The 15,297-nt window shown below is 37.0% G+C and overlaps 2 protein-coding genes across 6 annotated transcripts in view; one reads left to right on the plus strand and one right to left on the minus strand.

The window, feature by feature from the left end:
* The window catches only part of FAM169A (family with sequence similarity 169 member A), a 72,728-nt gene extending 67,558 nt beyond the window's left edge, over nucleotides 1-5,170 (plus strand). For all 5 annotated transcript variants that reach the window (XM_081826735.1, XM_081826734.1, XM_081826732.1 and 2 more), the window contains one exon: nucleotides 1,001-5,170. In XM_081826735.1, coding sequence (XP_081682861.1) covers nucleotides 1,001-1,549 — 549 coding nt within the window. In that variant the 3' untranslated portion in view covers nucleotides 1,550-5,170. The remainder of the gene's footprint in view (nucleotides 1-1,000) is intronic.
* A 758-nt stretch (nucleotides 5,171-5,928) lies between these two features.
* Nucleotides 5,929-13,873, minus strand: NSA2 (NSA2 ribosome biogenesis factor). Its single transcript, XM_006735069.3, has 6 exons — nucleotides 13,713-13,873; nucleotides 11,977-12,164; nucleotides 11,734-11,884; nucleotides 9,666-9,845; nucleotides 7,446-7,638; nucleotides 5,929-6,172 (listed from the first exon to the last, which is right to left on the minus strand). Exons 1-6 carry the CDS (start codon nucleotides 13,713-13,715, stop codon nucleotides 6,105-6,107), a joined length of 783 nt encoding a protein of 260 aa, XP_006735132.1. The 5' UTR covers nucleotides 13,716-13,873; the 3' UTR covers nucleotides 5,929-6,104.
* Nucleotides 13,874-15,297: the final 1,424 nt, after the last annotated feature.

Consider the following 15,297-nt stretch of genomic DNA (forward strand, 5'->3'; position numbering starts at 1 on the left):
AAAATTAATTCTACATTAATTGCTATGCTTAGATTAGGTATTCTAAGAAAATGTAATCAGCAATATTCCATAAATTCACATCTTTGTAACCTATAGTACATACCTGATTTCTGGTAACAAAACGAGTTTTATTTTGTAGATTTAGAGAAATGCGTAGACAAATAGATAAAGCATTATTTATCAGATACTTGAATACCTATTGCTTACATAGTCTATGACAAATACAGTCATTGTAATTTGTTTTAATTGCGGAGACAGATTAGATTAATGGGAAAAATCTGATAGAGTATTTTTTAAAGAAATTTTTACTTTTTTTAAAGATTTTATTTATTTATTTGAGAGAGAGAGAATGAGAGAGAGCACATGAAAGTGGCAAGGGTCAGAGGGAGAAGCAGACTCCCTGCCGAGCAGGGAGCCCAACGCGGGACTCGATCCCGGGACTCCAGGATCATGACCTGAGCCGAAGGCAGTTGCTTAACCAACTGAGCCACCCAGGCGCCCCAAGAAATTTTTACTTTCAAATATTCCAATTTAAGGCTAAAAACATTGTATAGCATTATTTTATTAGTGTCTCAAATAATTAAATGAATAAAATCTCCATTGCCCTTACCTATCATCTAATGAAATTGTAGTCAAACTTAGTGGGGTGGCACATTGTCAAGCCCCAAAGGACTCTTGGTTCTGGTTCCAGTAATACCAAGAAATTAAAAACGTTTAGTTGATTCATGGTTTTAAAGAACCTTGTAAAGAAGTTTAAAATGTCCTAAGTACTTTTTGAGGTAAAATAATTAACTTTTATTATATCTTTAAAGCAAGAACCAGGTTATCATGTAAGACAGTTTTGAAATAATTGACTTGTATTCAGAATATGTACACCTGATTAACAAAAGTAATGAGTACCGAATTCTTGAAAATGCAGTTCATTGTCATTGCATATTAGTGTGTAATTTATATAAGAACTATACTGTGAAAGTTTGTTCACCAGGTTTTTTATTTTTAGACCTCACATATAACTGACTCAGAAATGTTGCTGGACGAAGGCCCATCTGATGAAAAGGGGCACACTGAAGAGAAACTGCCACTAGTTTCAAGAAAGAAAGCACATTTTGGGAGTTCAGACAATGTTGCTACTATCCCAAATGAAGAACGATCTGACAGTGGTTTTCCAAACTCTGTGATAGCTGAATTTTCTGAGGAATCAATCTCTGAAAATTTATCACCCAACACTACTTCTTCATTGGAAGACCAGGGTGACGAGGGGGTACCTGAGCCCCAGGAAACGTCTACAGCTCTTTCTCAGAGCTCTTTGATAGAAGTTGAACTTGAAGATGTGCCATTTTCACAGAACGCGGGACAGAAGAACCAGTCAGAGGAGCAGTCTGAAGCATCTTCTGAGCAACTGGATCAGTTTACACAGTCAACAGAAAAAACTGTGGATAGCAGCTCAGAGGAAATAGAAGTGGAAGTGCCTGTGGTAGACAGGCGGAATTTAAGAAGAAAGGCCAAAGGGCATAAAGGACCTGCTAAGAAGAAAGCCAAGCTGACATGAATGAAGAAGATACACAGATGATAAATCCTCTTTGTAACATTATTGTTGTTTTTAAAATATGGTGATTAATAAATGGCATGGGGCACAGGGCAAAAATTGCAAAATTTCACTTTGAACTTATTTATGATGCCGGTTTTCCGTCCCCCTTAGGACCTAGGATTCACCATTCTTTTTAATTTTTCAGGCTATTTTGTGTAAATACAATTTTTTTTATTTTTATTAAACCATGTTTCGACTTTGGGAAACCAGATCATACTATATTTTCTTTAGCAATTGGGGACATCTGACCATTAAAATTTTAGAAAATATAAATTAAACTGAAAGTAGTAGGCTTTACATTACTTGTAAGGATCACAGAAATCTTTTATACTATGGATTTTAATAGTAAACTTGGTGAGGGTTCTAGAAGTTTTATCTTAAAAATCAAAACTAATCATTTTTTAAAATGTAGGCATGTCTAAACAAAAATGTCAGTAAATGAAAATATACTTCAACTAAATGAGAGCACAAATAGAAATTTATGGTGAAAGGTTTATGAAGATAGTATTTTGGCCTCTTAATTCTTAGTTGTGTAGATGCAGTCTCTTCCTTGGACTTCAGTGTCTGAGGAAAGGTATAAAATCTGTTTCCACCTCAGTCTTTATAACATCTAATATTTACAGTACTGCTAGGGATTTAACTCTGGCATGTAGGCACTAATTATAAAATATCATTTGAAACTGGGGACTATTCGTTTTGTCCTCATCCAATTAACATGTATACTTAAGAAGTGTGAGAACCCTTCCTAAGGCTTCTCCTCAATCCTGTCACTGCCTTTACTCTAGAAATCAGATATTCTCCTTAGCTTTCATCCACTTCCCTAACTCAGAGTGATTCCTGCCAAAAGATCTGCTGCCTGTCTGCCAGCTTATGCCCTTGGCATCCGTATCTGGGTAGGTTTGGACTGTGCCCCACAATCTTAGATCTAGACGGCAGGAATAAATCTGCTCAAGGAGCTATATAGTTCAAAGAGCTTAGCTCAAATTGGAGGCTTTGGTTGTTGCTCTGGTCTTGCTCACTTGTTCTGTGAGGACAGGTTACAAGCTAGCCTATGTGTATACATTGTGGTACTAGGCCTTTGCCTAGGAAAACTTAAATTCTCTTGTTAATTTTTATATAGTAATTTATTTAAAAATGAACAAAATGGTTATTCTTAGAATCCAAAGAGAATCTTAAAACAGTCCTACTCTTTGGAAGTATTGTGTGTACTCAGATTTGCAGTTAATTTGGAGAATCCTTTGAGACCATTAAGATTGTTTTTAAAACAGCTTGGTCCGTATAATGAAAGAACCACGTTATGACTTTGTGTCATTATTTGAGGTGCTAAGGATTGATGTCAAAGGTTTATCCAGTCTACAGTCAGGTGATGTCATTAAATTTTATTTTGGAATGTTGATATTTTAGGTCTAATAAGCTAAGTTAAAATGTTTAAGCAGGCAAAACAGCAAACCCTCCTATTCATGTAAAATTTTGAATACTTGTATCCCCTACATTTTCCTTAATTATTGGTCAGAGGCAAGCCAGATGATTTCACTCCAAATGAAATTTAAAGCACTTTGGCCATTTGTTTTCTCAACAAATGCTGATTAATTGAAAAAATAAATATGACTGGTACATCTATCACATTTATGCTGTTTTATAGATTTTGTGAGAAACTTTACTATCACAATTAGGGAAATAAAGATATGAGGATTTAGTAAATTCTTAACCTTTCCATTTTTAATTTAAAATAGATTTAAAAACCTAATACTTAGATATTTTACTTTTTTACTTGGATTGTTCACTGTTCTCTTGAGAATACTTTCTTTAAAAGGGTGTAGTTTAAGACTGAGGTCACTGACAACTCTTGATATGTGAATATAGTTGCTGAGTTCACAAAACATGTTTAGTTATTCATATATAATAGGACTAACAGTATAAACTCGTAATTGTTAAACTTCTTTGGTTTATTCTTAAAACAGCAAGAGCATTTTAAGCAGTTTCAGAACTTTATGCTTAGCATACAAGAAAACTTTTATTACGTATTATCTCTGACCGAAAATGTTATTTTGGGGGTTTGTAGATGGTAGAGAAAGCTAGGTAACATAGAAAAACCTTACTTTCATGTTCAGTAACACGTTCATGTTCAGTAATGAGTTCTGTACTCAATGAGTATAGAATTTATAACAAAACTTATCCTCAATAAGGAATCTAAATAAAACTAATCAGATACTTAGTTTTTTGCAAGGCATTAGAAAAACTTGAGAATTATAGAGGACTGAAATCGGATTTCAGCCAGCCAGTCTAGTTATGAGTGTCTAGTCACATTCTATAGTCCTTTGTGAACTGCTTTTTTCTGTTTAGAAGTTTTATTTCTGGAAAAGGATTTCACTTCAGTTTGTGTAAATATGTGTATATTTCCTTGTGTAATATAAAACAGATATTAACAAAATTTTAGTTCTTTCAAGTTTAAATTATCCAATTGCTAGACATCACAGAAATATATTTAACAATTTATTATAAAGCTCCTCTAAACTTTTAAAGGTGAGAGGATCTATTATGATTTTTTATAAAATCAAATAGCATGACAGAATTGTCAGTCTTCTACTTAAAATGTCTATATTCACTGTGTTTCCATTCACTGCAAAGAATAAATATGGCAAGGATAACACTAGTGGTTAATGGTTCACTTTTAGCTGACCAGAACACTACCTAAAATTGTTTCAGTGACTTTAGAAAGTATCTTGAAGGTTTATGATTACATCAAATTGAGTCTTTACCTAGTATCTAAATATCTGCTCTTATGTACTGCTTTACCCTTAGGGATTACCTTCTAAGGTTTGGTCACACCAGCAAACTGATACAGATCTTGATGTAAATACAGAATTTATACTAACATTACTCATCTGTGTAACAGCATTTTAGAAATTTCTGCTTTGTATGTCCACTAGTAGCTAATCTGGTGTTTAAAGTCCAGTCTTTCATGGATGTGATTAGTTACAAATGTTATGCTTCTGTTGGCATACTTAATATAAAGCTTTCTTTGTAGAAGATACTTAATTTGCTTATTTTGGGTTCTAAAAAATAAGCAGACTGAGTTCTGTGGGATTATGCTTACCTCTATTTTTTTTTCACCTTCCAAATCTTAGTCATTCACACATTCCCCATTTCTATTAGTGGCAAAATCAGTTGTTAAAATATAATTGTAAGAAAGGTTCAGCTTCCTGTCATCCTGAAGTAATTGTATCATACTGGATAGTCATTCCCAAGGAACTAGCCTTTCTTAAGTATGTATGTGTTCTAAAACTTCTAGGTTTATAGAACTTAGAAAAGATGTTACGTTATTCAGAATAAAGTCTTACTGAGGTACTCAAGTTTGTTTTCTTGGTAGGTTTTTTTTCCTTTTTTTAAGTTTAAAAAGTATGTTTTGTGATTGTTTCTTGGCCTGTGTTTTGATATTCTTTCCCTTTTCCCTACTTTGACGAAGATGTGTTTAGATATTGAATTTGTTTAGACATTAAATGATTTTGTTAAAGGCACAATTAATCACATTGGTTGTACTTTCAAGACAGACTTTAAAAATAAACAATTTAAAACCATTAATGTGATTATAGATTAATGTAATACTATGGACGCCTTAAAGCTCAAAGCTACAAACATAATTCAAATCAAAAAAGTACTTTGACCAAGTTAAAAGCCTAAAACATGACCTTTTTTATATTATCCAAGTAACTGCAAACAAATTTCTCTTTAAGGGCATCAGTGCATTCTTTTTCTTTTTAATAAAACAATTTTACCTGGAATTACTTAAATTTGTAACCATCCTAAAAATATGAAAGCGCAAACATTTTGGTGTATTTTTCTCTATATATGTTTGGAGTAAAAATACAGTTCCAAGTAAGTATTACTATACATGATTGAGAGGAAAAAAATGTTTAAAGTATGAATTCACCAACTTACTGTATGTGAAGACATAAAGGTGAAAAGATTTATCTAAATCCTTCTGAACTCTATAGTGTAGTGTGCCTTCTCTCTTCTGTACTTCTAGTAGAGTATAAATACTTTATATAAACAAATGCTATCATGTGTTAATGCGACATTTCTTAGGATTAATGAAAATGAGGTGGAAGAAACTTCCAGGTAAGGTCTCATTTCGTAGTTTAGGCTCTATATTTAAGTGTGCACAGACCTTTATGATAAAAGGTGTTTTCAACTACACTGGTTTTTCCAGTAACAATAGGTCTGCATTGCTGAGTATCCACTAAATGCAGATATGGACCAAGATATTTCTATAATTGCTTTTTAAAATTATTCAAACTTATGAACATCCAAATGCTAAAAAGACTCAAAAATAAAGACCATTTATTTTAATAAATGTCTATTTTAATGTTTTTCACAACAGAATAAATACTTCTCTTGATGACTGCAGATACGTAAGGCTATTTGGTAGTATTCAGAACCACCACAGTAATGGTGGTCTTCCTGATCGGTGTGTAATCTTAAGTAATTATAAGGAGTTACTTCTCTGAAACTGCTGTCAAACCAGCAGGACTGCATTTATGCATCCATCATTTTCAGGGTTGTTGGTAACCTGGGCATATTTGCCTGAGGAAAACAAAATGGGAAAAGGAGGGATGTTAATGCTGATAAAAATTAACTTTGCCCAAAATATTTCTAATCATCACTTTTAAGAAAGAAAAAAAGATAAATGATAGTAGGATCAATGAGATTTTAGAAATCACTCAAAATCAAATGAGTTCTGGAAACAATTTTTATATACTGTTTTAATACTTTTTACAATTGGTGGTCAGCTCCATTCTGTTACTAGGTTGTATTTAACAAGCCTTTGTGGATTGACCTGAGCATTGTTGCTTGTCCACATACTTAACTAGAAAATGCAACAAGTTTTAATTTTCAAATTAATTTAACCTATTTTATTTTAAGATTTTTTATTTATTTGACAGAGAAAGACACAGTGAGAGAGGGAACACAAGCAGGGGGAGTGGGAGAGGGAGAAGCAGGCTTCCCGCGGAGCAGGGAGCCCGATGCGGGGCTCGATCCCAGGACCCTGGGATCATGACCTGAGCCGAAGGCAGACGCTTAACGTCTGAGCCACCCAGGCGCCCCTAACCTATTTTAAATGAGTTCAGCCAATATGAAGTATGAGTTAATGACTCGTATGAAGACTCAATCAAGAAGTTAGAGTGTATTCTTCAATTTTAGAGAACATTAAAGTTTAGAAATACCTGATCACTAAAAGCAGAAAACTAAGAAAACGAAGAATTAAAATTGCTGCATGACACCTTTTATTTTTAATTACTACTGAAACTGTGTGGCTATGTGTTTGATAGGTCTCCCTTCCTCTGCTCATGGTTAATTTATTGTATTTTCTTTCAGTATATTTTGATTATAACTCACTTCCCATCTGCTTCCCTCCTAATTAGTGCCTTTATTTTTTTAGATTTTTTTATTTATTTGACAGAGAGTGAGCGCGAGCACAAGCAGGGGAGTCGGGTAGGGAGAAGCAGGCTCCCCACCGAGCAGGGAGCCCGACGTGGGGCTCGATCCCAGGACCCCGGGATCTTGACCTGAGCCGAAGGCAGACACTTAACCAACTGAGCCACCCAGGTGCCCCCTAATTAATGCCTTTTAAAGCAGTCCTAAATTCTAATAATACAGTATACTTTGTATAACTGAAACCAGTAATCTAAGTTAAAAAGAATCACATTCACAACTACTTTGCAAAGATTTAAATCTGATTTACACCATTTTAACTTAATCTAGCTCTTCTGCATTAAAATTTGCTATGTACTTTTCTATCAACTTGCAAACTTCAATTTTAGGATTGTGTAGCAGCAGTAGTTAAAAATTTACTTACCCCAAATAACTTTGCCTCCTTGTGTCACAAGGCCCAGCTCACTCACGTTCACCTCAATTACAGTGCCTTTGGTAATAACACCCAAAGTTGTATATAGTGGGGATGAAGGATTCTTTTTTACACCAAGTATTGGCAGGCAAAAGGTGGCTTTCAATTCAGGATGTGTTACATGGGCCTTTTTGAAACGTAAGCCCTAGTAAGTCAAACACAAAAATGTTACGAGTCTAAAATGTTAAGAACGATGAGCAATGATCCTTTTTGCTTTTCCAATTGTCTTCCAAATCAACCCCATGGATGAACAATGTCAAAATCTTAAGGCATCAAATACTTCTAATTCTACAGACTAAAAACCTGATAAATGCGTGGGGGAAAAACCCCAAACACATATTCCTGATGTTTTCAGCACGGAGTGCTAACTTACCAACATACTCAAGATTTTCCTCTGTTACCTACATTTTCTGAGGACTGGCTGCATGCCAGGCACTATGATGGAGCATACAAATAGCTTATTTAAGCATGATAACTTTACAACTCCTCCCCCATTTTTTTAAATAAGACAAAGATTGGCAGGTGAAATGACTTGTTCCTGGGTTGAATGGTGTGTGGATGCAATTAAACTTAACTATCCTGATTCCAAGTCTCTATAGACCTCAGCTGTTTTACATGATGAAAAAGGAGGGTGGACTGTCAGCTTTTCATTGATGGTAAAACTGGTCAAAGACTGGAGAAAGCCCAGAGAGGGGCTTTCTCTGTTAGACTGGAGTCATCTCGTCACCTAGATACGGCCTTTTGGGGTGTAGCACTTCAGAAGCCACAACACTATACAGTCTCCTAAATTCGGTTTTTGCCTGTATGGGGGTAGACGGTAGTGATACTGAAGTTCTTAGTAATGGACTCAATGAATTTTGTAATAAACTTACACAGCTGGGGATGCCATCTGACTAATGCACAATGAGATTTACCTGCCAAGCTACGAAAGCCTAGAACAGCATGATTAGTATATTCTCTCCCTATAGAACTGTTACCAAACTGTATTTAGAAGATTATGAATATGAAATCAAAACAAGGGAGTCCATGATACAATCCAGAGATGGGTGAAGATTCTGTAAATGGACAGTGGACACTTGAGGTTTTGCAGGCCATATTGTCTCTCCTACAACTACTCAAAGTCTGTAGAAAAAACCAGCCATAGACAACACGTAAATGAAAGGGCATGGCTGTGTTCCAACAGAACTTCATTTACAGAAAAAGGCTACTTGACAACATTTTAATCCATTAAAAGTTATTCAGGTTGAGCACTAGGGTAACACTGCCAACTGTCCTCTGATTGCTTTTCCAAGCAGGCTGGATTTCCAGTGAGGAGAGCAATTCAGTCTGTTTAAAGGGATTGTGCAAAAAATACATAGCTGACCCTGTAACACAGGTTTGAACTGCACAGGTCCACTTACATGCAGATTTTTTCAATATAGTACAGTACTATATATTTATTTTCTTTTAGGATTTCCTTAACCTTTTCTCTCGCTTTAAGAATACAATATATAATACACATAACATACAAAATATGTATTAATTGACCGTTTATGTTATCAGTAAGGCTTCCAGGCAACAGTAGGTTATTAGTTTAGCTTTTGGGGAGTTAAAAGTTCAATGTGGATTTTTGGGCTGTGCAGGGGGTGGGCACCCCCCAACCCGAGCTGCTGAAGGGTCAACCAAATGTTCAGTTACATTTGGGAAAGGGGAGAATGGTTTTGACCATCCCGGTTGTCTATAGAAATTAAAGTTCTACTTTTATAGTAAATTCTTTTTTCAGTGAGTACATAATGTTTTTAAATGCAATAAGATAATTTTCTTACTAAATGGGAATTGCTTATCTCAAAGAGAACAAGTGTCAGGCATATAGGTTACTTGTTGAATGAGTAAGAGAACTTCATGTGGAAAACAAAGATTCTAATATGACATATTTTAAAAATCAGGATTCAGACACTGTAGTAAGAATTATTTTCATCTCCTGTCTCTTATGAGGCCAAAGACAAGATTCTTGACAGTGGTGAAAAACTGCTAAGCCATCTCTATCAATAACTAAAAAAAAAAAAAAAAAGCCTAAAAATGTCTTTCAATCTCTTTTCATACCAATTTTAGGAATTTCAGGAAATTGTACTCTCTATCCAATCTAACGTAGCAACTAACATTTAATCCATCCCACTTTTGCAAGGGACTTACCATTGGTCTAATGAATCTTTCATATTTAGGTGGTTTTCGAGTAAAGCCGTCTCCAACAAAGCAGACTTTAGTGACCATCCTCTTCCATGCTTTCTTCTTTCTCTTTCCTGTTCTAATAACTTTTAATACTTCTGTTTCTCCCTGGGCACGAACTTTGGGTAAAGGAACTTCCCATTTTCCCTAAAAATAGACCATAGTTAAAATTTATAATGTTTTAGTAAAAGGCAATGAGGATAAAAAATTTGTTTTAGTTGTACAAAGTAGTGGATTCAACTTTTTCCTAAACCAACAAGATTTTGGCTCCCATGTTTTCTAGAAGTCTGCACCGTCTCCTCAAAAGCCCCAAATTAATTGGTACTTAAGTTTCTTATCATGGATACATTAAATAAAATGGTTTGTGGGGCACCTGGGTGGCTCAGGTCATGATCCCGGGATCCTGGGATCGAGCCCCACATCAGGCTCCCTGCTCAGCGGGGAGTCTGCTTCTCCCTCTCCATCTGCCTCTCCCCTTGCTCGTGCTCTCTCTCTGTCAAATAAGTAAAATCTTAAATAAATAAATAAGTAAAATGGTTTGCTTAAGCTAAAAACCTCAATGCCTTGTTATGGATGAAAAATGTTCCACCTCTAATAAGGCAGTGATTTCTTGCAACAGTGTATGTGCTTACTACTAAATAGTGAATAGTGTAAAAGTGGAAGACTGTCTCCACCTCTTAATTTATCTCTGTATCTACCTTGAGTGGACTTTTAGATTATGTTACTAGTGGGACAAAATCATCGTCACATATTTTGAACCTCTGCAGAATGAAAATTCTATGAAAAATTGAAGGAATACAAGGTAGTACAAAGCATGTGATTATTAAGACAGAATCTAGAAGCAATTCTACCACTCAATAGATAATGACAATGAAGAGTGATTTACAACCTCCTGAACTTCAGGCGTTTTATCTGTAAAATGAGGATGGGTTAAGTAGAATATCTCTAAAATTTCTTTGGGTGCTCAAGTTATACCATTCTAATTTTAAATAGTACACACCAAAATATAAGCAGTGTGGTTTGTTTTGTGTTTTTTAAAGATTTTATTTATTTGAGAGAGACACAGAGAGCGAGTGGGGGAGACGGAGAAGCAGACTCCCCACTGAGCAGGGAGCCCCCTGTGGGGCTTGATCCCAGAACCCTGGGATCATGACCTGAGCCGAAGGGAGACACTTAACCAACTGAGCCACCCAGGTGCCCCAAGCAGTGTTTTTTATTAAAGATTTTTTATTTATTTTTTGACTGAGAGAGACACAGCGAGAGAGGGAACACAAGCAGGGGGAGTGGGAGAGGGAGAAGCAGGCTCCCCGAAGAGCAGGGAGCCCAATGCGGGGCTAGAACCAGGACTCTGGGATCATGACCTGAGCCGAAGGCAGACGCTTAACGACTGAGCCACCCAGGCACCCTGGCAGTGTGTTTTTTAAAATCAAATTTGGAGACTGAACATTTCTGTTGCTATCTGGATTTCTGTCAACTTATCCATAGATGTTTAAAAATAGTATCTATGTCTATTTCTGTTTTTAGCAGGCTTTAACCTAATTTGACACCAAGCATAATCCAGTAGTATTAAAAAAAAAAAAAAGTTGAGTTTTTATTTAAGTCAGATGAGTTAGAGAGTTTTCCACTATTCTACTTTTTAGCAATTTTAGCAATACAGGGCAGCAAAAACAAGCAGTTGTATCTTTCTCCACAAGAGCAGAGCATTAGGAAGTGTCAAGTATAGGAAGCTGTTAAAATACTGAATTTGAGATTCATGCCTTACTAATTTTTTAAGTACTTTTTTTACACTAAAGATGTGTGGTATTCTAATAACTTTTTAAAAACCTGTTGAATGCTAACATGTTCTTATGATGAGAAAGTAAATGTTTTATTACTTAAATATTTAATACAAAATGAACTTTACAAAGACTTTGATATCTAAATAATGGGAAGAGTAGCTGGACTTCATGTTTCCAATTAAACTGAAGAAAAAGGCTAATATTAAGTAATTCTCCTGAACAAAAAAGAAATAAAGACTTCAATTTTTATTTCTTACCGCTTTCTCTTTTCGTTTTTGTTTAATCATATTGGAAAGTACTTTGGCTCGGGACTGTCCCTCTCTGTCCAGTAGATACGCAGGTACTGCTCCTTGTGGAGTCTTTTCATCGTTCTTTTGTTTGGTGTTTCTCTTTTCATGCATCTTGATACTACCAAGAAGGAAGAAGATTCAAGATTATCAGTTTTAAAAATTATCACTCAAAAGATGTTAACTTGTTACAATGAAGACATCACCACTTACGTCTTTTTCATTTGTATTTTCTCAGCATGGCGCTGTTTATGGTAGAGCTTAGCTTTCAGACCAATCATCTTTTTTGCCTTCTTTGAACGTTCATGAGCCTCTCGACCTTCTTTCTTTCTTTTTTTCTCATGGTAATCCAAACGATAGCCATATCGCTTCCGGTGTAACTCAATATATTCATTTTGTGGCTATAATGCAAGAATCATTAATTTTAAAAATTAACAGAATTATGCCAGAAAAAGTAGAGAAGACCTTATGTCATCCGAATGTTCACTTGCTTAAATAACTCTTGCGCTATTAAGCCTATTTTGCATGATATAAGTTGAATACATTTTGATCCTGAATGGTATGAAGCATCAGGATTTACATCTGTAATAATCTCAGTGAAATTTACTGTTCATTGAAGGGAACTGCCCAAAATCCACTGGACCACAAAAAGGATGACCTCATTCCAGGATCTCTCTTTTTTCCTGAACATCAGTAATCTGGTTTTTCAATATCATCATCATCATTATTCATACTTTTTATTAATCTAAGTTTTACTGAAGTACAGTTTACATATGAAATGTGCCCTTTTTAGGTATAAGCGTACAGTTTTATGTTGACAAACTACACAGTTTTGTAACCACCGCAATTAAGATAGAGAATACTTCCATCACCTCAGAAAATAACCTTGTATTGCTTTGAAGACAATCCTTTTTTCCACCTCCAATCTGTTATCTATCACTTTAGTTTTCCCTTTTTCATTGTGAAGAAGCTTATAGTATCTACAGTATGTAGCCTTTTGTGTCTAGCTTCTTTGACTTAACGCTTTCGAGATTCCCCCACGTGTCACATGTGTCAGTACTTCAATCCTTGTTATTGCCAAGTAGTATTCCATGTATGGATATACCACCATTCATCCTTTGACCGGTTCATGGATATTTGGGTTGGTTCCCATTTTTAGCAAATAAATACTGGCACAGAAGTCTTCTGTGTGGCCACATGCCAAACTGTTTTCACAAGTGGCTGTACTATTTTGCATTTTACCAGCAAGGTATGGGATCCCTTTTTACTTTTTCGGTACCTGTTTTTTATCTTATAGGCCACTTTTGTTTTATTTTAAACATGTGGCCACAGTCCATTTGTATTTTAAGACTGCAAAAATAAAATAATGATGCAAAGTCAACTCCAGCACAGAGAATAATGCCAAATAACAATCAACCAGGTACTATGTATCAGGTGTGGTGTTTTCAACTGATACAATAAACTTTGCAGAAACCATGAGGAAGGCATGTGGAATGCCATTTTGCAGAGAAAAAATTAGAGACATAGTAGAAAGAGAACGGATGTGGCAGTCAGATCTGTGCTTTAAGCCTGTCTCCGCAATTCTTCAGCTGCTTGGCCCGTGGCCGGGCCTGCCTTCAGTTTCCTCAGCAATAAAACGAAGTGGCAGCGGAAATAATGCCTACAGTATAGGGTTATTGCTAGGCTCTGGCACTGGCAATACACAGCACGTGGCTAAGCCAGGAATTTAACCGAGTGAACCCTATCTCGCTCTAAAGCTTGTAGTCTGGCAAATACCCCAATCTGTGTCCACTAAGTGCATTTTTTTTTTTCTCTCAACCGAGCCGACCCTCATTCCCTTCAGCAGTACCTCCCTTCCGCCTACCACCCCTCGCCTCCAGCCCCAGGGCCCCCAGGCCCCACCAGCTCTGAAGCCCTACGATGAGAGTGCCCCCAAACTACCTCCTCACCATGGTGACGGCCGCAGAGCCGTCGGGTGCAGCTGCCTGGGAGCCAAGAAGCTCTCAATTTTCGGGTCTGCCAGACCCGCGAACTGACGCCACGCAAACCGCGACGGGAAGGAGAGTCCTAAAACGACCGACTCTGGAGAAAGCGCGACACATCGGTTCCGAACCTCTGTTCTTCACGTTTAGCTGGAGGGGCGGAAATTGCTGGCGGGCGGCATTTGAGTGTTGCACCGCCGGAAGTGGCGAAGTGCGGCGGCGGGAGGAGGTGGGTGAGAAGGGACCAAGTTCCTTCCCGGAGTTACCAGGGCGTTCGCCGAGGTAGTGTGTCGTGACGGGAGGACTTGCGGACTTTGGCGCAGCCTGCACCTGCTGCTCTCAACACCCGGCAGGAAAAAGCCGGCCTCCAGTATGCGACCTAGTGCCAGGTGGGTACCGGACCGCGCGGTGCGACTGCCTAGTGCCTGTGACCCTGCGGCGCGCCGAGCACCGTGCCCCCTTTAGGGAGGCAACAGCCAGCCACAGAGGAGGACGAAAGGGCCTCCCGAAGGCCTTAATCATCTTCCTAAGTCTTAGTTCGTGGAGTTGAGGCACTAAGGTGGGTTTGGGGTTTGAGGTTTTTCAAGGCTCCATCTTCTAATGTGATTTATTTTCTTTAAAACCCTATTGCTACCCAGCATTTTCAGGTGCAGTAAATTACGTAATCTCTCTTCTAGAATACGCTTCCCCCAGGTTTTGCTTCCTACACCTACTTGACGTCTTTAACTGTCATTTAAATGTTACTTGCTTAATTGACTTTGCTAACAGTTACTGCCCAGTTCCCCTTTCCTGCGTAATTCTTCTCTACAGCACGTGTCACCGTAGGTGATGCCAAGTATTTTATTTATTCCTTTTGTTTATTATCTGTCTAGTGACCAGGATAGAGACGGTATGAGTGCAAGGATGTCTTTTGCTCACTACTTTTAACCCATTTACTAGGAGGCAGTGGTAGACACAGTAACAATAAATTCTTGTGGAGTAAATGAACTTCATTCTCATACTGATCCGGTAATGTGATAGATGGAAAGAAAGGTTCAGAGATTTTAAGTGATTTATCCAAGATCACAGAAGACTTGGGACTCCATCAAGTCTTCTGGAAGCTACTCAGGTCTTTGCCCACTTGACATTTCTATTACAATGAGAAGTTTATGGAAAGATTTAAAAAGACTTTTTATTGAAGTGTAAGATACACGCAAACAATGCATATTGTAGATAGATGCTTCAGTGGGTTTTCAAACTCTGACCACACCTAGTAAGCAGCACCTGAATCAGGAAATTACATTAACCTGCACCCCAGAAGCCTGCCTTAGGCCTCTTTCCAGGCACTGCCACTCTCGAGTGTAAATACTATCCTGACTTGTAACAGGATGGATTAGTTTTGCCCGTTTTATACTTTATATAATTGGAATCATACAGTGTGAACTCTTTTGTGTTGGTTTCTTTTGGATAACATTGTGAGATTCATCCTTATTGTTTCCTGTTGTAGTTCTTCCAGCTTATGGAAATTTTTAGTAGGTTTAAGTTGTGAACTCATCAGTATGTTTTTTCATTT

This window comes from Leptonychotes weddellii, chromosome 7 (assembly GCF_054177405.1).
Source record: "Leptonychotes weddellii isolate Sample4059 chromosome 7, ASM5417740v2, whole genome shotgun sequence".
Taxonomy (NCBI): domain Eukaryota; kingdom Metazoa; phylum Chordata; class Mammalia; order Carnivora; family Phocidae; genus Leptonychotes; species Leptonychotes weddellii.

What these genes read in the sequence shown, in the direction of transcription:
- NSA2 (XM_006735069.3), bottom strand. An exon ending in AAAATACAAATGAAAAAGAC is followed by an intron (nt 11,885 to 11,976) that starts GTAAGTGGTGAT and finishes CCTTCTTGGTAG; the next exon opens with TATCAAGATGCATGAAAAGA. An exon ending in AGGAGGCAAAGTTATTTGGG is followed by an intron (nt 6,173 to 7,445) that starts GTAAGTAAATTT and finishes TGTTTTCCTCAG; the next exon opens with GCAAATATGCCCAGGTTACC.